This window comes from Bufo gargarizans, chromosome 9, assembly GCF_014858855.1.
Source record: "Bufo gargarizans isolate SCDJY-AF-19 chromosome 9, ASM1485885v1, whole genome shotgun sequence".
NCBI lineage: Eukaryota > Metazoa > Chordata > Amphibia > Anura > Bufonidae > Bufo > Bufo gargarizans.
In genome coordinates, this window is record NC_058088.1 from 154,648,630 (window position 1) to 154,670,068 (window position 21,439).

Sequence of the window (21,439 nt, forward strand, 5' to 3'; positions counted from 1 at the left end):
GAGTCACCAGTTTGTGCAAGTGAGTTTAATTGAGAAAGCCAACGTTTTGACTAGTGAAACACCTTCAAGAGAAAATACAAGTCCAGTTGCTCTGACTTATTACTACTGATTTACTTTCAGGTGATATTCTTATCATTAGATGTTAGAGAGTTTTTAATGCAAATTTTTTTAATGGAGTTTGCAGGAAGACACTGGCAGAAGAGAGGGTCAGTATGTGATCCCCTGGCCAAGAGGTGACTGGTTTTCTAACAAATCTTATAGTGTTCGTGCAATTTTCTTTGAGGTATAGCACAAGAGATTCATTAACACGTCCTCATATAAAATCTTCATATTGTTCATGTAGTTGATAGTGAGCCCTCATGTCTATAGGACCTCCTATAGTGCACTGGCTTCATATATGTGTGGGATTGATTGGGATGATCAGAGCTCAAAGACCTCAACTGATGTTATCTTCTGACATATCTCTTTTAAACATATCTTTAACGGTGCTTCTGTTTCTGGCAGGTCCACATACAGCTTGGGGCAAGGAGTATGGCTACCAGTTAGCAAAAGTTTTGTTGTGCCCCCTATGGAACTGTCAATCAGTCCTTTGGCCAGCTGCAAAACTGATGTACTGGTGACTGAAGATCCTTCTGATGTCCGGTAAGAACTTATCATGCGGTGTACCGTACAAGCATACACAGTTCTGACCATAAAAATTAGTGTGCTGAAACAATGAGTAGTATGTATTATAAACCGCACAAATGGATTAGATATACATGAAAGTGTACTATGAAAATATGGTCATTCTGGGAATGCCCCTGTAAATATTATTTCTATTTAAAAAAATTCAACACATAACGAAAATCCATAATTTACATCCCGTATATTGACCCTTTAAAAAGCTGACGTCAAAACATGCGTCAGGGTCTGAGGTATTGGGTCTATGTACTGGGTTTTCTACAGTATGTCACAACTGGGTTGGTATTATGTGGTCTCTTCCATGTGATTTTGACGTATTATGTCATACTGGTAATTTTTGATGCTTATTCATCCTTGCTTTTTTCTGCTGTTAAATATGTTTGTGTTAGAACAGTATCATAGTAGTGTTACTTTTATTGGCTGACCCATAAATATGTACAGTATATATTTGCAAGCTTTTGGAGCAGAAGCCTTCATTCATTTGTAAACTAGCCTAATGAAGGGGCCTCCGTTCTTGAAAAACGTTCATACAGTACATACATTTTCTGGTTAGTCAGTAAAGGTATCATTACTATAATACTTTTCTCCTTTTTACCATAAAAATATTAAGCATCACAGGCTATTCTTGATAACCCGGTACCATGTAATTTTTACTGTTCATCCTTGCTTTTTGCATCCAATATGTTTACACCATAATGATCTTTATCACGTTGTATCTAGTTTGGAATACTTTTTTGCAGTATTTTTTTTTTGTGAAACCCTGACCATTGCCCTGCAGGGAAATGCCAGCGTCAGGGAAGGGGGCAAACAGGGCAATTTTCCAGGGCCCCATTCCCCAGGAGATCTGAGGCACTGAATAACTGTGGGAGCACCAAATGAAACCTATGGTAGAGCGGTGCAGAGCATTTTGAGTCTCTTCCATGGATATAGAACAGTACATTGCAGGGTCTATAGCAGGGGAAGTATCCAGTGTGTCTGCCTGAACGTTGCAGAAACAGTTCAGTTTTAGGTGTGGGGACATCCTCCTGCATGAAAGGGGCACCACTTGGCCGGCCCTGCTGTGTAGGTTGTTAAGATGATTTTCCTCTGCTCCTCTAATGGGACATAAGTTCTGTCCACACATGAAGGAGGCAGGAGCATAGGCAGCCAAAGGACAGCAGGAAGATTTACAGCCCCACAAGACCAAGGACAGTCGGGAAACTAGAACATGTCCATCAGTTTGATCTGAAGTTGTGCACAGATGTTAGCCTGTATAGACCCCAAATTGGTATCAATAAGAACTACAGATTGCCCCACAAAATGAGCTTTCACACAGCTCCGTAGACATAAATATATTTCAAGCATTTTAAGTATTAAAACACAAGAAAAACTATATAAATGTGGCACTGCTGTAGTCGTACTGACCCACAGAATGAAGGTACTGTAACATGTTAATTTAACCGCAAAGAAAACTCCATAAAAACTAAACCTGTAAAGAATGGCAGAATTGTGGGTGTTTTTTCCTATTCCACCCTATTTAGATTTTTTTTTCCAGCTTCCCACTATAGAAAGTAGAAAGTACAGTTTGTCCTGCAAAAAAAAAGGCCTTAAACAGCTATATGAATGAAAAAAAAAATTAAAAAAAAGTTAAGACAAGGCAAGTAAAGGGTGTTTAAAAAAACAAAAATGAAAAAATGAAAGTCAGTGAATCAGGAAGGGGTTAAAACAATTCAAACCTAAATGTGCTTTTCATCACAGTTTGTAAATGGGCACATGTTTATATGTGCCCACATTGCTGAGAAAAATGAAGTTTTAATATATGCAAATGAGCCTCTAGGAGCAACAGGGGCGTTACCGTTACACCTAGAGGTTCTGCTCTCTCTGCAACTGCCGCGACCTCTGCACTTTCATTTACCGATCGGGCCAGGCTTTATAATGTTTTCACTGCCTGGCCCTGTCAATCAATTTGGAGGGGGTGCGGAAGTTGCAGAGAGAGCAGAGCCTCTAGATGAAATGGCAACGCCCCAGTTGCTCCTAAAGGCTCATTTTCATGTATTAAAACTTCATTTTTCTCAGCAATGTGGGCACATATGAACATGGGACCAACAGAGATGCCTTCAGCTGCCAAGCAGTTTCATAGGTACAAATCTGCTGACAGATGCCCTTTAAGTCCCTTTTGCAGATTTATGGCTCATGCACACGTTGCCTGTTTTGCAGTCCACAAACTGCGGATCCGCAAAACACGGCTACCGGCAATGTGCATTCCGCATTTTGCGGAACGGATTGTATGGCCCATAACAGAATTGTCCTATCCTTGTTTGTAATACGGACAGTAATAGGACATGTTCTATTTTTTGGCGGAACGGCTATGTGAACATACGGAAATGGAATGCACACAGGAGTAAATTCCGTTTTTTATGCAGACCCATTTAAATGAATGGATCCGCATAAAGGCAAAAAAAAAAACGGTACAGAAAAAATGTTTGTGTGCATATGAATGGCATTTACTATGTTGTATACATCACTTTTTGTTGCATCACAAATTTTCTAAATTTGCAATTTTTGCCCCTTTACTCCAGTTTTCTGAAGTGGCAAGAAAAAGGGGTGTGGCGAGGGCATGGAGGGTACAGCATATAGGCCCACCACATTTATCTTTATTTACGTCAGTTTCTGGAGTGAATAAAGCCAGAAATACATGACAGTCAGAAGGCTGCAGTAGGTTTTAGACGGGAGGTTGTGCCTCAACATAAATTTGTTGCGTTCTCTGGTGGCGCAGTGGGGATCAAGACGGGCGAAGAAAACATCAGTCTTGATAAATGTGCCCCAAAGTGCAGAAATACAGCGCACATATGTAGCACTCATGAAACAAAATCAGTAAGAAATTTAATTTGTGGGACAGCAGTGGTGAGGCATATGGCTGAAAAATAGACAGAGGAGCCAAGAAAGTTATTAATTTAGATGAAGGTCAGGGTGAGATAAATAAGAAAGATGAGAAAATAAAAAAGAAAATGGATCCAAGAACTACAGAAATACCAAAGAATAATAAAACAGGAAGATATAAAGGGGACAATGAAGAAGAAAAGGGCGCAGTTCATGGCTCCGAGAGCTGATAAACATGTCTCATGAATATATTGAAAGCGGCAGATGTGCTGCGTGATAGATAATCCAGATCTAAATCTGAATGGAATTGTAGGAAAGATTTTTGTATATCTGTATAAAATCTGTTCACACAGATGCATCTGATGAACTTGTTAATGGTAAAGCGTAACAAAGCAGAATGCATTGTGCCCTATAACATAGCCCTCAATGAGATCGCACAGAGGGGAGTGAAAAGTTCCTAATGCAGCAGAATGCATGAATGGGTGTATTTAAAGAGGACCTTTCACTAGAATAAAACATCTAAACTAACTATACAGACGTGGAGAGCGGCGCCCAGGGATCTCCCTGCACTTACTGTTATCCCTGGGCGCCGCTCCGTTCTCCTGGTATAGCCTCCGGTATCTTCTTATGTTAGGCTCCACCCAGTTGAACCTGCCGGCGTCTCCTTCTCCCATGCTGTAGTGCTGGCCAATCACAGCGCTCAGCTCATAGCCTGAGAGGCTTTTTTTTCTCTCAGGCTATGAGCTGAGCGCTGTGATTGGCCAGCGCTACAGCATGGGAGAATGAGCCGACGGCAGGTTCCCCTGGGTGGAGCCTAACTATGAAGATACCGGAGGCAATAACGGGAGAACGGAGCGGCGCCCAGGGATAACAGTAACGCTGGGTTCACACCTGAGCGTTTTACAGCGCGTTCCTACGTGCTGTAAAACGCACAACAGGCAAGAACCAATGATTCCCTATGGGAATGGTTCACACCTGGGCGTTTTACAGCGCGTACGATCGCGCTGTAAAACGCCCGCCGCTCAAACAAGTACAGGAGCTTTTTTTGGCGCGTTTGACGCGCGTTTGGGCCATAGACTCTTTGGACAACACTGCTGTCAATCACCCAAACGCGCGTTTACTATTACAAAAAACGCGCATAAAAACGCGCGACAAAATCGCGCATAAAAACGCGCGTTTGCGAAACGCCTAGGTGTGAACCCAGCGTAAGTGCAGGAAGATCCCTGGGCACCGCTCTACATGTCTGTATAGCTAGTTTACATTTTTTATTCTAGTGAAAGGTCCTCTTTAATGTTTCAGAAACTTTGTTCTTCTTATGGGCTAAATGCCATCTGTCCTTGCCAATCAAGTGGATGTTGAATAAAAAATGGCAGCTCTAATATAGTTACCTATGTGATAATGCGCCATTAATGCTAAAACAGATGTCACAGCTAATATATTATGTTATATTACAAGATGTTGATACATTTTATGTCATTAGATGCAATATATATAATAAATAAGTGACATACCTGAGTGTCTTGTAGAATTTATTATGCAATTTACAAGTTGCAGTCTCTGGCTGTTTCTAGTCATATTCTGTTTCCAACCAGACATGCCAACCTAACACAAATCATATTTTTCCATTTATTCTCTAACGAAAAGCTGATTCATTGGTTGAGATACAGCGCATTCACTTTTTTATATGTTGTTATATTGTGGCCTTGTGCTAAAATTAAAACAGAAAAAAATAGTTTTTCCCCCATCATTCCGCATGCAATACCTCATCATGGGAAAGGGAAAACAAAATGTTCAATATCTTTACTAATTTAGTGAAAAGGCAAAACTAGAATCTTGCATTGACAAAATTGACTCTAGCCACAAGAGGCTCTGGATGCATATCTGGATTTGGGGATGTTCTGCCATTCTTCTCACAAGTGTGCGGATCTTCACAAGCCCTGTAAGGTTGAGGGGACTGTCAGTGGACAGCGCAGGTCTCTACAGAGATGTTCAATTAGGTTCAAGTCAGAGCTCTGGCTGGGCCACTCATGGACATTCAGAGTTGTCCTAAGCCACTCCTGTGTTGTCCTGGCTGTGTTCTTAGGCCTCTTTCACACGGGCGTCTTATTTTTGGCCCGGATAAGAGGCGGGTGCGTTACGGGAAAATGCGCGATTTCTCCGTGCGAGTGCAAAACATTGTAATGCGTTTTGCACTCGTGTGAGAAAAATTGCGCATGTTTGGTACCCAAACCTGAACTTCTTCACAGAAGTTCGGGCTTGGGATTGATGTTCTGAAGATTGTATAATTTTCCCTTATAACATGGTTATAAGGGAAAATAATAGCATTCTGAATACAGAATGCATAGTAAAATAGTGCTGGAGGGGTTAAAAAATAAAAAAGTTAACTCACCTTCTCTTCTTGATCGCATAGTTCCCGGTCGCTTTACTTCTTGAATGATGAGCTGTGGGCTAAATGACCTGTGGTGATGTCAGATCACATGCTCCAATCACATGGTCCATCACCGTGGTGATGGAGCATGTGATCTGACATCACCACAGGTCCTTTAGCCCACAGCTCATCATTCAAGAAGTAAAGAGACCGGGAACTACGCGATCAAGAAGAGAAGGTGAGTTAACTTTTTTATTTTTTTTAACCCCTCCAGCACTATTATACTATGCATTCTGTATTCAGAATGCTATTATTTTCCCTTATAAACATGTTATAAGGGAAAATAATACAGTGAATAGACTGTCACCTAGCAACCATGAGTGAAAATCGCACCGCTATGCGATTTTCACGCACCCCATTCACTTCTATGGGGCCTGCGTCGCGTGAAAATCGCCCAATATAGAGCATGCTGCGATTTTCACTCAACGCACAAGTGATGTGTGAAAATCACCGCTCATGTGCACAGCCCCATAGAAATGAATGGGTCAGGATTCAGTGCGGGTGCAATACGTTCACCGCACGCATCGCACCCGCACGGAAAACTCACCCGTGTGAAAGGGGCCTTAGGGTTAGTGTCTTTTTAGGAGGTAAACCTTTGGCCCAGTCTAAGATCCAATGATTCTGGATACGTTTTTGATTACAAATATGTATGTACTTTTCTCTGTTAAGCTTTCCCTCAACTCTAACCAGTCTCTCTGTCCAAGCCACTGAAAAACACCTTCATAGCATCACTACCATCCCTCACTGTAGGGGTGGTATAGAGCAGGTGATAAGTAGTGCCTGGTTTTCTCCAGACATAACATTTATAACTTGAGCCAAAAAATGCAATTTTGGTTTCATCAGACCAGAGAATCTTGTTTCTCACAGTCTGAGCGTTGTTTAGGTGCTTTGCTACAAACCTTCATGTGTATTTTACTCAGGATAGGCTTCTTTTTGGCCACTCTGCCATAAAGCTCAGATTGGTGGAATACTGCAGTGATGGTTGACCTTCACACAGGATCTTTGGAGGTTAGCCAGAGTGATCACTGGGTTCTTGACTACCTCTGTTAATGAGCCCCCCCCCCCCCCTCCCCAATAACATAGTTTGGTGGGGTGACCAGCACTAGGAAGAGTCCTGGTTGTTACAAATATATTACATTTAAGAATTATGGCGGCCACTGTGCTCTTGGGAACTTTAAGTGCAACAGAAATATTTTTGTACCCTTAGTAATGCCCTCCGTGCCCCCTCCATAGTAATAAAGTCCTCTGTGCCCCCTCCATAGTAATAAACTCCTCTGTGCCCCCTCCATAGTAATAAACTCCTCTGTGCCACCTCCATAGTAATAAACTCCTCTGTGCCCCCTCCATAGTAATACATTCCTCTGTGCCCACTCCATAGTAATACATTCCTCTGTGCACACTCCATAATAATAAACTCCTATATGCCCCCTCCATAGTAATAAACTCCTCTGTGCCCCCTCCATAGTAATACATTCCTCTGTGCCCACTCCATAGTAATAAAGCTCTCTCTTTACCTCCTCTGTATTAAAAAAAAAACACAGTAACTCCTCACCTTGTCCCGTTCCTGAAGCTCACAGTCCTCTCTTCCCTGCAGGCACAGATCGCTCTGCAGCACTGTGTGGGTGGAGATTATGCATATTTCCAGGCTCTGCCCACACAGCCTGGCAGCGTGATCTGTGCCTGCAGGCTGAATGGTGGAGAGAGGAGAAGTCTTTCTGCTTCACCATTCAGAGCGCCATCGGCCTGAAGGAGGGAAGGATCGTGGGGAGCTGAGTGGTGAGTGACAGGACCACAGGTCCCAGCGCCATAGCAATGAGCGCTTCCATCTGTATTGATGGAAGCACTCATTGCTTTCGGCATCCCCTGAGAGCTGGCACCAAGGGCGGACCGCTCCCCATGCCCCCTCTTAGTAGGCCACTGGTCCTTGCTTCCTCGCTGGCTTGCAGGCTGGATGTCAGGGGATTGACTCTTCTAACAGACGTGCCTAGTGTGGTGCGTCTGCTGAAGGAAGTTTTTTAAAGCTGCAGCACGGCGATGGGACAAGTCGCAAATGGCAATAAGACTTAAAAGTCTTATTGCAATTTGCAAATTCCTGGTCGCATTGGCGACAATTTTGGTCGTCATCTGGACCACTGACTTTATACGGTGACAGGGAAATGAATATAGTTAATCCGTCTGTTAGTTCGGTGGGTGATATATTCCCAATTTTGGTCTGAGGTACACTAGCACTGCTGTATACGTGACAGGGAAATTAATATAGTTAAGGGTACTTTCACACTAGCGACAGTACTGCATGTAGGTACATGTAGGCAACAGGACGTTCAGCGTCATTTTGTAGGCTCAAATATCGGTGTACAAATGGTGAGGCCAGAGCAAGTAGAGGCGGTAGTAGATTGGGTGGCTGACAGTGCCTCCAGTTCCTTCACATTATCTCCCACCTGGTCCCCTGATGAAACCGCAGAGTTGGTACTTGCAGCCCATGGGCATCTGTCTTTCACCTCACCCCCTTGCAAATCAGCCAAGCAGTCTGAGCCCCAAGTCATGCAGCAGTCTCTTATGCTTTTTGATGACTCTGCTGGCGGGGTTTCCGTGGGCCATCCACCTAGCCCTGCCCCAGATTTGGAAGAGATTGAGTGCACTGATGTTCAAACACTTATGTTTCAAGATGTGGATATGGGAAGCAGCAACACCTTCACCTCCACCACCGTCACCCAGCATGTTTACACTTTCCCATGGAAGCTTTCAGCTGTCCATCCCCCAAACACTGGAGAGAAAGAGGAAGTGCATTCTACCCACCCACGATCCCCGACCCTGAATGCCAGCATTTCAAAATTCCTGGCATTTGAAATGCTGTCATTCCATCTGGTGGAGACAGAGACTTTTAAAAACCTTATGGCGGTGGCTGTCCCACAGTACGTGGTTCCCAGCCTCCACTACATCTCCAGACGAGCCATCCCTGCCCTGCACAACCAAGTGGTGGAGAAAATCAGGTGTGCACTGCGCAACTCCATCTGTGGCAAGGTCCATATAACTACCGATACGTGGACCAGTAAGCACGGGCAGGGATGTTATATCTCCCTAACTGCACACTGGGTAAATGCAGTGGTGGCTGGACCTGAGCCAGATAGCAGTTTAGCGCATGTTCTACCGCTGCCAAGGATTGTAGGATATTTCTTGTTGCCTCCTACTCCTCTTTCTCCTCTACCGCTTTCTCCTCATCCGGTCAGCATAACACCTTTACCTCCAACTTGAGCACAGCCAGGGGGAAACAACAGCAGGCTGTTTTGAAACTCATCTGTTTGGGGGGAAAAACCCACACCGCGCAGGAGCTGTAAACGGACATGGAACAACAGACCGATAAGTGGTTGGTGCCTCTGAGATTCAAGCCTGGCCTGGTCTTGTGCGATAATGGGCGAAATCTTGTAGCAGCTTTGGGGCTAGCCTTTTTGACGCACATCCCTTGCCTGGCGCATGTGCGGAATTTGGTGGTGGGTGCAGAGATTCCTGAAACATTACCCGATATGTCAGAGCTGCTGCAGAAAGTGCGGGCTTTCAGCGTTCTCACCCTGCTGCTGCTCGCCTGTCTGCGCTGCAGCGTAACTTCGGCCTTCCCGCTCACCGCCTCATATGCAACATACCCACAAGGTGGAACTCCACCTTGCACATGCTGGAGAGACTGTGTGAGCAGCAGCAGGTCATAATGGAGTTTCAGCTGCAGCACGCACGGGTGAGTCGCTCGGCGGAACAGCACCACTTTACCACCAATGAGTGAGCCTCCATGTGGGACGTGTGTGCCATGTTGCGCTGTTTCGAATACTCCACCAACATGGCCAGTGCCGATGTCGCCGTCCTCAGGCTTACTATCCCACTTCTGTGTCTCCTTGAAAAAACACTTTGGGCTATGATGGAAAAGGATGTGGCACAGAAGGAGGAGGAGGAAGAGGGATTATTTCCACAGTTATCAGCCCAGTCATTCACAAGTGGCTCGGATGGTGGGTTCCTACAGCAACAGAGGCCAGGTACACAACTGTCCAGCCAGGGCACAGGGAGGAGGAGGATGATGATAAGGAGGAGCTGTGTTCAGAGCAGGGTGGCACCCATAGCAGTTTATGGGCATCAATGGAGCGTGGCTGGGGGGATACAGAGGACACAGACGATACATCTCCCACAGAGGACATGAATGACTACATGCTGCAGTGCTTGTGCAATGACCGCCGAGTTGCCCACATTCTAACCAGTGCTGATTACTAGGTGGCCACCCTGAAGGATCCCCACTACAAGGACAACGTGCTGTCCTTAATTCCATCACTGGAGTGTGATCGGAAGATGCGCGGGTACAAGAGCACACTGGTAGATGCGCTGCTGATGGCATTCACACCTGACAGCGGGGGCCTCAGTGGAAGCAAAAGCGAAGGCAGAGGAGGAGGAAGAAGTCGCCAACGCAGCTGGGGCACCGCCAGCACCTCAGAAGGCAGAGTTAGAATGGCCAAAATGTGGAAAAGCTTTGTCAGCACTCTACAACAACCAGCACCACCAGCTGATATGGAACGTCTTAGCAGAAGGAAGCATTTCAGCAACATGCTGGAGCAGTATGTGTGCACATGCCTACACGTACTGAATGACGGGTCTGCCCCCTTCAACTTCTGGGTCTACAAATTGGGCACATGGCCTGAGCTTGCCCTTTAACCCTTGGAGGTGCTGGCCTGCCCTGCAGCCAGTGTATTGTCCGAACGTGTGTTTCGCACGGCAGGGGGCGTCATCACAGACAAGCGCAGCCGCCTGTCCACAGCCAATGTGGACAAGCTGACGTTCATTAAAATGAACCAGACATGGATCCCTCAGGACTTGTCCGTACCTTGTGCAGAATAGACATGTATACCGGCCTCACCCAGCAATTGTTGTACTGCAGCGCACTTTCTATTTGCATTTTTTTTTATTTCCCAATGTTTTGGGGTCTTTACAAATTTCTATAATCCACCTACACCGCCACATCCACTGCTTCCTACTCCATTTTCACCTCCACCTCCTAGTTAAAGATTATTATCTTTTATTTTTTTCTAATCTATGTTATTTTAAGTCATTTCCCTATCCACATTTGTTTGCAGGGCAACTGTCCTTCTCTTATCCCCATTTTGCTTCCTTTGGCAGCCCTCCGCCCTTACTACTACTATTTTACAGCCATTTTAGTGCACCAAAGTTCAGGTTCCCATTGACTTCAATGGGGTTCGAGTTTGGGTCAAGTTCGGGTCCCGAACCCGAACTTTGACCTGAAGTTTGTCCGAACTCGGTGAACCCGAACATTCACGGGTCCGCTCATCCCTAGTGTCCGCATGTAGAGGAATCTGCTAAATGATGTATTCTAAGAGAGGGAAGGTTACAACCCCTAATAAATATTTATAAGCAGCCATTTTGATTATAATAAGAGGGACATTGGGAGGGACCTGGTAAGTGTAAGGCTATCACATACTGTATGTCACATAATGGGAGGACCCTGTGGCTATCAGTGTGTGGGTAGTCCTGCGGCTAGCCCTGTAGTGGAGTCCCTGACAGCTTTTACGGTATGTGTCCATATCATTAGAAAGAACATTTCGGTAACAGGTTCTACATGTTAATACAGTTTCTATACTGCATTTGTATATTAGGCTTTTCGACTTTGCATTTACAGAAGCTATACAAATTTTACGTATTGCTTTATTTACAATGTAACATTAATTGTGTGACATATTGCCATGTTGTGTTACGTTGTATTAAAAGGGGTTGTGTCACTTCAGCAAACAGCATTTATAATGTAGAAAAGCCACTTACTAATGTATTGCAATTGTCCATGTTGCTTCCTTTGATGGCTAGATTCATTTTTCCCATCACATTATGCAATGCTCGTTTCCATGGTTACGACCACCCTGCAATCCATCAGTGGTGGTCGTGCATGCACAATATAAGAAAGAGCGCCAGCCTATGCGCACTCCCATGGTCCCTGCCACCAGAGAGTCTGGTGCTTTTTACTGTATTATGAAAGCATGACCACCGCTGCTAGATGCGAGAAGTATACAATGTGATGGAAAAAGTAATCCAGCCAGCAAAGGAAACAATATGGACAATCACAATACATTAGTAAATGGCTTGTATTAATTTTCTCTACATAATAAATGGTATTTACTGAAGTGGGACAACCCCTTTAAATAATATAATAGATTGTTGTGTAACCTATACACTGACTACATCAACAGAGAACACTGGGTGATGGAGTTGGTAAATATAGTAACATTTTAAGGGTTCAAGAATTTAAAGAGGACCTTTCATCAGAATTAAACTTCTAAAGTAACTATACAGGCATGTAGAGCGGCGCCCAGGGACCCCCCTGCACTTACTGTTATACCTGGGCGCCGCTCCGTTCTCCGGTAATTGCCTCCGGTATCTTTACAGTTAGGCTCCACCCAGGGGAACCTACCGTCGGCTCATTCTCCAATGCTGTAGCGCTGGCCAATCACAGCGCTCAGCTCATAGCCTGAGAGAGAGCTGAGCGCTGTGATTGGCCAGCGCTGCAGCATGGGAGAAGGAGGCGCCGGCAGGTTCCCCTGGGTGGGGCCTAACTGTAAAGATACCGGAGGCAATTACCGGAGAACGGAGCGGCGCCCAGGTATAACAGTAAGTGCAGAGGGGTCCCTGGGCGCCGCTCTACATGCCTGTATGGTTACTTTAGAAGTTTAATTCTGATGAAAGGTACTCTTTAAGTACTAGGTGGCATGTAATACTGCATCTTTTCTGTAGCGGCCATGTTCAGGTGTTATTGTTATGTGTTTCAGCATTTCGACCCGTATTAGGCATATAAGTGGGTTCATAGTTTCATCCCATGTAGCTTTAGTAATTCCATAGATTACTATTATTTTATTTTATCTTTAAAATACTAAACATACATCGTTTTTTACTGCCGCTACGTGTGAAATTCTAAATCAGGATTTATTCACACATACAACAACTTTTGATAAGGTTTCAGTCAGATTTTTTAATAAATGTATTTATTTTTCTTAAAATTGGGTATGGATTATAAAAAGTAGAGAAACTATAAGTGGTAGCTTCTACTGTTTGAATCTACTCCTGGTTTTGGCTCCAGATCTGCCTCACTAAACCAGAACAAAACCTTCATGTATGAATATATACCCGCCAAAAATAATTGGGGGTTATGGGGAACACTGTTTTGAACTTGTTTAGTTGTTCTTGTCTCACACTCTATGTAGTGACTGGTCACAAAAGGCATTTGTGTCCGAATTTAACTTTAAAGAATTGTTAAGGAATCTTACATCTATTATGTATGAGTCTATTATAGAAAATTAAGAGGGAATATGCTGTAGTTTATAGGTTGCGTGCTATCATCTTCAATGCTATTAAACAATTTTTACTACGAATATAGATCATTGTTACTACTCTCATTGATCATTGATACTACTCTCCAAAGAAATCAAAGTAAAGAAATCAATCACATGTATTATTACCAAAGTAGTCTTCAACAGAAGCTTTCATTCTAGGTGAGAGTATGGCACATCATGGAGACGCTATATAGCAGCACATGGATTCCCCTAAAAAACAAGAAACCATACAGACCATGTGCACAGGGCTGAAAACGAGCGAAGCTATAGGGGGTGCCCCTGACCACAAAGCACTCACTGAGGGAAGGGGGACCCAAGCTCAACTCTTGCACCAGGGTCCATGAGCATTTAGCTACGCCCCTTGCTGAAAATAAGAATTTCAACAAGATGGCAAAGGTCAATGTAGAGACTTGTCCCATGATTACAGCCACGACTGTAGTTACAAGAAGTCTGGAGAAAGGAAGGTTTCTACACCAACATAGATGTGGGTTCTCTACGGTAAGAGCAGTGAGACTATGGAAGTCTCTGCCTGAGGAGGTGGTGATGGTGAATTCACCAAAAGAGTTCTAGAGGGGCCTGGATGTATTTCTGGAATGTAATAATACTACAGGGTATAATGACTGGATTTTTTTTAGAAGGGTGCTAATCCAGGATGGAGTAAAAAAAAAGGAATTGTTTTCTTTGAAGACAATGTTTAGAAAATTAGAAATTGGTGAAACAAATATAGGTGAGACTTTCCCTTTAAGATGGGGATTTTGTTGCCTGAACTGGATGGACGTGTGTCTTTTTTCAGCCTTCATGGTTCTCAATAGAGTGTGAGTGTGTCGTTAATGTGAAATATACAATTATCATTTCTTTCATCTTCATTTCATTTAACTGTAAAATGATTAATGGCTGGATATTCCGAATGTTATATAGCATGCTGTGGTGCATTTTTAATTCTCACCTTTTCATAAGTTCTCTAGAATTTGCATAGTATAAAAAGTGGGAATTGTTTGATGACAGAAATATGCTGATTGAGACTCCCAGAGGAGTGGGCTATGGGAGACTACATGCAGCTGCAAACAAGCCTGTCACTTTTCACACATCCTCCTTCCTATGATCAAGGAGTAAGCTCAGCTGCCATGCTGAATGCAGAAATCCACTGTCCCAGAGAGTTTGTATTTTATGCAAAAAATGTAATCATTACATCCATAGAAACAAAACCATAACATATATGTCTAACCACAAGTTTGGAGGGAAAAAAAGGGTTAATTCTCTGGGGGCTAATTTCATTGTCCTGAGAAGGACACCATTGAATTAATGCAGGTCAATTGCACAACAGTCAATCAATGTAATCCGTTTTTTTTCCAATTGTATTCAGGTGCAAGCTTATAATGAATTTGGCCCTTGGCCAGGATTCTTTCAGCTAGTCCTCTGAACCAGGGACCCTGTGCAACCGCTCCTTTATTCAGGGGATCCCTAGACAATAATGTCTTAGCTTGGCACGCATTTTCATTTTACAATGTTCAGTTCTTTTCAAATGATTGCAGGAAGTTTAAAAATAAAACAAGAACATTTTCTGCTATATACTGTAAGGGCGATAATACAGCGTGCATTTGAGCCATACCTTAAAGGGGTTGTCCGGGTTCAGAGCTGATACAGGGCAGGGCAAATGAGGGGCTGAGTGGGGGAAGAAGGGGATATGTTCAGGTTCAGCTCTGAACCTGGAAAACTCCTTGAATTGTCGGGCTGCACCTGTACTTGCTTTGGGTTCCAGTTGTAAAGTACAGGTGTGGCCCAAAAAATTTACGGAAAACATGGTGCAAATAACATGCCTCGAGCGCAGGTATAATAGCCCCCTAATTCCTACAGGCCAATAAGAGATACTTGTATGCATAAATAGTAGCGCTCTGTCTTGTATTATCTCTAGGTGGCCCATCTGGAGGAATGTAGACCAAAGTTGATCATGCCTTCTATGGTGTGAGGAACACACAAAGTGCAGTATTAAAGGGGGTTGTCTCAGGAAGAATATTACTATGCAATGATTTGGGCATTTCAAATTAAATGCAATATACATTCAATAGAATACTGTTAGGTTTTGATGTACATTACATTTTGCTGTCTGGTAGTGCCGCCGGCTTTTTCTCCTGTGACTAAAATTAAAAAGGTTGTATATAGTGCCTGTATAATATAAACAGATTCCACCTGTCTCTACGGTGGACATAGAATGATAATATGTTGTATTGTAAAATTGAGAAACATTTTATAAACCAGTTTTACCTTTAACCAAAGGGAAATAAAACCAAATAAAACCAAATAAAACAATGTAAAAAAAAGAAGAAAGCGGAGAAAGGAAGGCAAAAGAAGGAAAGGGAAAATTGGCAAAGGCGAAAAACACTGAGCTAGTGTGAAACCATAGGTATGTTATGGCTAGGAGACACCCATGGCCAAGGGGCAACACGGAGAACACCAGGAAAAAAATGCTGTGTCGCTAATTGCTGCCCCCAGATACAAAACCTCTGAATTTGGACCAAGGCGACCATATACAGTCCTAATGAAAAGTTTAAGACCACTTGAAAAATGGCAAAAAATCATATTTAGCATGGCTGGATCTTGACAAGGTTCCAAGTAGAGCTTCATTCAACATGCAACAAGAAGAAATGGGAGTGAGACAAAACATTTTTTGACCATTCAATTTAATAAAAACAACGAATAAACTGAAATAGGCTGGTTTTCAGCTGATCAAAAGTTTAGGACCACACCTCAAAAAAAACACACTAAACCCCCCAAAACAGAAATCCAACTTCCAAACATGAATTCCATAATGAGTAGCTCCGCCGTTATTGTTTATCACTTCGAAAATTTGTTTCGGCATGCTTGATGCAAGTGTTTTCATGAGGTGAGTAGGAACATTTCTCCAAGTAGTGAAGACGGCTGCACGAAGGCCATCTACTGTCTAGAACTGTTGTCCATTTTTGTAAACTTCCCTTGCCATCCATCCCCAAAGGTTCTCAATTGGATTTAGATCAGGGGAACACGCAGGATGTGCCAAAAGAGTGATGTTATTCTCCTGGAAGAAGTCCCTTGTCCTGCGGGTATTGTGTACTGTAGTGTTGTCCTGTTGAAAAACCCAGTCGTTACCACACAGACGAGGGCCCTCAGTTATGAGGAATGCTCTCTGCAACATCTGGACATAGTCAGCGGCCATTTGACGCCCCTGCACTTCCTGAAGCTCCATTGTTCCACTGAAGGAAAAAGCACCCCAGACCATTATGGCGCCCCCTCCACTGTGGCGTGTAGAAAACATCTCAGGGGGGATCTGCTTGTCATGCCAGTAATGTTGGAAACCATCAGGATCATCAAGGTTACATTTTTTCTCATCAGAGAATAAAACTTTCTTCCACCTTTGAATGTCCCATGTTTGGTGCTCTCTTGCAAAGTCCAAACGAGCAATTCTGTGGCGTTCAAGAAGACGAGGTCTTTGAAGACGTTTTTTGTTTTTCAAGCCCTTCAGTCTCAGATGCCGTCTGATGGTTATGGGGCTGCAGTCAGCACCAGTAAGGGCCTTAATTTGGGTCGAGGATCGTCCAGTGTCTTGACGGACAGCCAATTGGATCCTCCGGCTCAGTGCTCATGAAATTTTTTGGGGTTTTCCACTTGACTTTTTTGTTCCATAACCCTCATTTGAGAAGTTCCAAATGACTGTCTTACTGCGTCCCACCTCAGCAGCGATGGCACGCTGTGAGAGACCCTGCTTAAGTTTTTTTGCACGCAGGGAGAGAAGAAACACGGCGGCACTGCCTCCACTTTAGTAGCTTTAAGGTATCCAAATCAGCGTGCTTGCGGTATGAAAATATCCAGTCGGTGGTGCTCTGCAGAAGTAGCCAACAAGCAGGAATGCACAAGAGAGAGAGAAGAAAGCAACGAAGTTGCGGCACTCACCAGGATACAAAAAATCTTCTTTATTGAAACTTCCTTAGAAGTGGATACATCGGGGGTCCAGGGGCGGACACAGTGTTGCAGCGGCGACGGCCGTTTCGCGCGTAAGATTGCGCTTCCTCAGGCCGCTCAATCGAGAGAAGAAACACGGCGGCACTGCCTCCACTTTAGTAGCTTTAAGGTATCCAAATCAGCGTGCTTGCGGTATGAAAATATCCAGTCGGTGGTGCTCTGCAGAAGTAGCCAACAAGCAGGAATGCACAAGAGAGAGAGAAGAAAGCAACGAAGTTGCGGCACTCACCAGGATACAAAAAATCTTCTTTATTGAAACTTCCTTAGAAGTGGATACATCGGGGGTCCAGGGGCGGACACAGTGTTGCAGCGGCCGTTTCGCGCGTAAGATTGCGCTTCCTCAGGCCGCTCAATGTTTTTTTGCCTTTGTCATCACAACATGTGACTACTTGACAGAAAATGACAATGAATCCACATCTTTGCACAGATATGGCCTTTTAAAGGCATGTGGTCCTAAAATTTGGATCAGCTGAAAAACAGCCTGTTTTAGTTTAATCGTTATTTTCAATTAATTGAATGCTCAAATTTTTTTTTGTCTCACTCTCATTTCTTCTTGTTGCATGTTGAAGCTCTACTTGGAACCTTGTTAAGACCCAACAATGTAAAATATGATTTTTTTTGCCATTTTTCAAGTGGTCTTAAACTTTTGATCAGGACTGTATCAGCAAACTTTTTGTGACTTCAAAACTCCCAATAAGAGAGTTCTTTTACTTTATATAACTGATCAACCTTGGCAGTCCATTGGGACAAAGATGGAGTAATGGGGGATTTCCATAATGCAGCTATTAGAAGTCTGTCTGCTGCAATAATTTGGCACAAAAAGTTTTGTGAATTTTGGTACAGTGTCAGGGAGAAGCAACAGCAGGAAAGTCTCAGGCGTGCACTGATGGGGAGCAAGGCAAACTTCCTTAATTATTTTGGCTACAGCTTTCCAGAAGGGGCGCACCACTGGGCATGACCACCACATATGCAGATACAGTTGCAAGAAAAAGTATGTGAACCCTTTGGAATGATATGGATTTCTGCACAAATTGGTCATAAAATGTGATCTGATCTTCATCTAAGTCACAACAATAGACAATCACAGTCTGCTTAAACTAATAACACACAAATAATTAAATGCTACCATGTTTTTATTGAACACACCATGTAAACATTTACAGTGCAGGTGGAAAAAATATGTGAACTCTTGGATTTAATAACTGGTTGAACCTCCTTTGGCAGAAATAACTTCAACCAAACGTTTCCTGTAGTTGCAGATCAGACGTGCACAACTGTCAGGAGTAATTCTTGACCATTCCTCTTCACTGAACTGTTTCAGTTCAGCAATATTCTTGGGATGTCTGGTGTAAATCGCTTTCTTGAGGTCATGCCACAGCATCTCAATCGGGTTGAGGTCAGGACTCTGACTGGGCCACTCCAGAAGGGTGGGGTTGTTTGGGTTGTTGTCCTGTTGCAACACCCATCTTCTGTTGAGCTTCAGCTGGTGGACAGATGGCCTTAAGTTCTCCTGCAAAATGTCTTGATAAACTTGGGAATTAATTTTTCCTTCGATTATTGCGATCTGTCCAGGCACTGATGCAGAAAAGCAGCCCCAAACCATGAAGCCCCACCACCATACTTCACAGTTGAGATGAGTTTTTGATGTTGGTGTGCTGTTCCTCTTTTTTTCTGTGTGTTTCTTCCAATCAACTCAATTTTGGTTTCATCTGTCCACATAATGTTTTGCCAGTACTGCTGTGGAACATCCAGATGCTCTTGTGCAAACTGTAAACGTGCAGCAATGTTTTTTTGGGACAGCAGTGGCTTCCTTTGTGGTATCCTCCCATGAAATCCATTCTTGCTTAGTGTTTTACTGTCACGGACGGTGTACAGGAAACAAGACAAAGCAACATGCATATATGACTGAGTGGATCCAAAGCTAAGGAACCAAAAGGGAGACCCCTGCACAAGACCTGAGACTTTCCCTGGCTGCTCAGCCTATGCAAAGATCCCAGAGGTGGAAGGTTGCATATCCACGTACCTCGACTATATAACCCCTGAACACCCTACAATAGTGAGGGGACACGACCACTGGCTCCCTACACCAGACACGGAGGGAGTCAGGGTCACCTGGGATCCAGCAAACAGAAAATAACAGATAAATGTTCAGCACTTAACTTTGTAGCAGACTGGAAAACAAGATCAGTATGCACACACACTCCAGGAAGTAGTATAAGCCACCCAGTAATGCATTATGAGGCGGAATTTAAAGGGATGCAATCAGTCCAACTCCATGACAGCTGAGAGAGGCTAACGAGATGAGGAACTGAACAGCACAACAAAGAGAACTCAAGGAGGAGGTTCTGAAAGGCCTCTGTCAGAGCTTCTCAGCTGTCTGGTTGTGACATTTACGCATCGTAGATTCGCTAACAGGGATGTTAGCATATGCCAGAGACTTTTGTAAGTCTTTAGCTGACACTCTAGGATTCTTCTTCACCTCATTGAGCAGTCTGCGTTGTGCTCTTGCAGTCATCTTTACAGGATGACCACTCCTAGGGAGAGTAGCAGCAGTGCTGAACTTTCTCCATTTATATACAATTTGTCTTACCGTGGACTGATGAACAGCAAGGCTTTTGGAGGCTCTTGTTACTGGCACATGGGGGGGCTCTTGTTACTGGCACATGGGGGGGCTCTTGTTACTGGCACATGATGGGGGGGCACTTATTAGTGGCACATGGGGGGGCTCTTGTTACTGGCACTTGGGGGGCTCTTGTTACTGGCACATGATGGGGGCTTATTACTGGCACATGATGGGGGGCTTATTACTGGCAAATAATGGGGGGCTTATTACTGGCACATGATGGGGGGCTTATTACTGGCACAAGATGGGGGGGTTATTACTGGCACATGATGGGGGGCTTATTACTGGCACATGATGGGGGGGCTTAATACTGGCACATGATGGGGGGCTTATTACTGGCACATGATGGGGGCTTATTACTGGCAGATGATGGGGGCTTATTACTGGCACATGATGGGGGCTTATTACTGGCACATGATCGGGGGGCTTATTACTGGCACATGATGGGGGGCTCTTGTTACTGGCACATTGGGGGGTCTCTTATTACTTGTATGTGATGGGGCTGGGTTTTTATTACTGGCACATGATGGGGGTCTCTTATTACTGGCACGTGATGGGGGCTCTTATTACTGGCACATGATGGGGGGGTTCTTGTTACTGACGTGATCGGGGGGATCTTATTACTGGCACATGATTGGGGCTCTTATTACTGGCACATGATCGGGGGCTCTTATTACTGGCACATGATGGGGGGCTCTTTTTACTGGCACATGATGGGGTGCTCTTATTACTGGCACATGATGGGGTGCTCTTATTACTGGCACATGATGGGGGGGCTCTTGTTACTGGCACGTGATGGGGGCTCTTGTTACTGGAACGTGATTGGGGCACTTATTACTGGCACATTATTGGGGCACTTATTACTGGCACATTGCTGGGGGCACTTATTACTGGCACATTATTAGGGGCACTTATTACTGGCACATTATTGGTGGGCACTATAGGGGCATCTACTGAGGCCACAAAGAAGGGGTATTTTATATGGGAGGCTCTGTACAGTAGCATTTTATACTGGGACACATTATGGTGGGTACCATGGGGAAGGGGGGAGAGGAGTACTATGGAGTTATGGACGGGGAAATGGGGATGACACTGTAATGGGGTGGATCTGTGGATGACACATATAGCATAAGATACTATATACGGTATGTGTCATTTACAGATCCCCCTCCATAACAGTGTCATCCACAGATCCCCCCATAGCAGTGTCATCCACAGATCCCCCTCCCTATAAAAGTGTCATCCACAGGCAACTAGGACATGCTGAAATTTGAGTGATTTTTATGTATTTTTTAAAACCACAGACAGCAGGACTTTTCTTCACTGTTGCGGTTTTAGATATTGGGTAAAGTATTGCAGCATTTCTAAGTTGTGTAAATGTATCGTTTATATAGCTGCCCCCCTACTTTTGTCCTTCCCCCCAGTGTGCCCCCCAAAAATTTGAAAGCTAGAGATGCCACTGTGCCTCTTAATTCTTAACATTTTGTAGTC

The 21,439-nt window shown here is 44.1% G+C and overlaps 1 protein-coding gene across 1 annotated transcript in view; it reads left to right on the forward strand.

Moving 5' to 3' along the window:
• Positions 1-21,439, forward strand: part of ASTN2 (astrotactin 2) — an 859,422-nt gene that overhangs the window by 541,695 nt on the left and 296,288 nt on the right. The window contains exon 9 of the mRNA XM_044306147.1: positions 505-642. Within this exon, the coding sequence (XP_044162082.1) occupies positions 505-642 (138 nt within the window). The remainder of the gene's footprint in view (positions 1-504; positions 643-21,439) is intronic.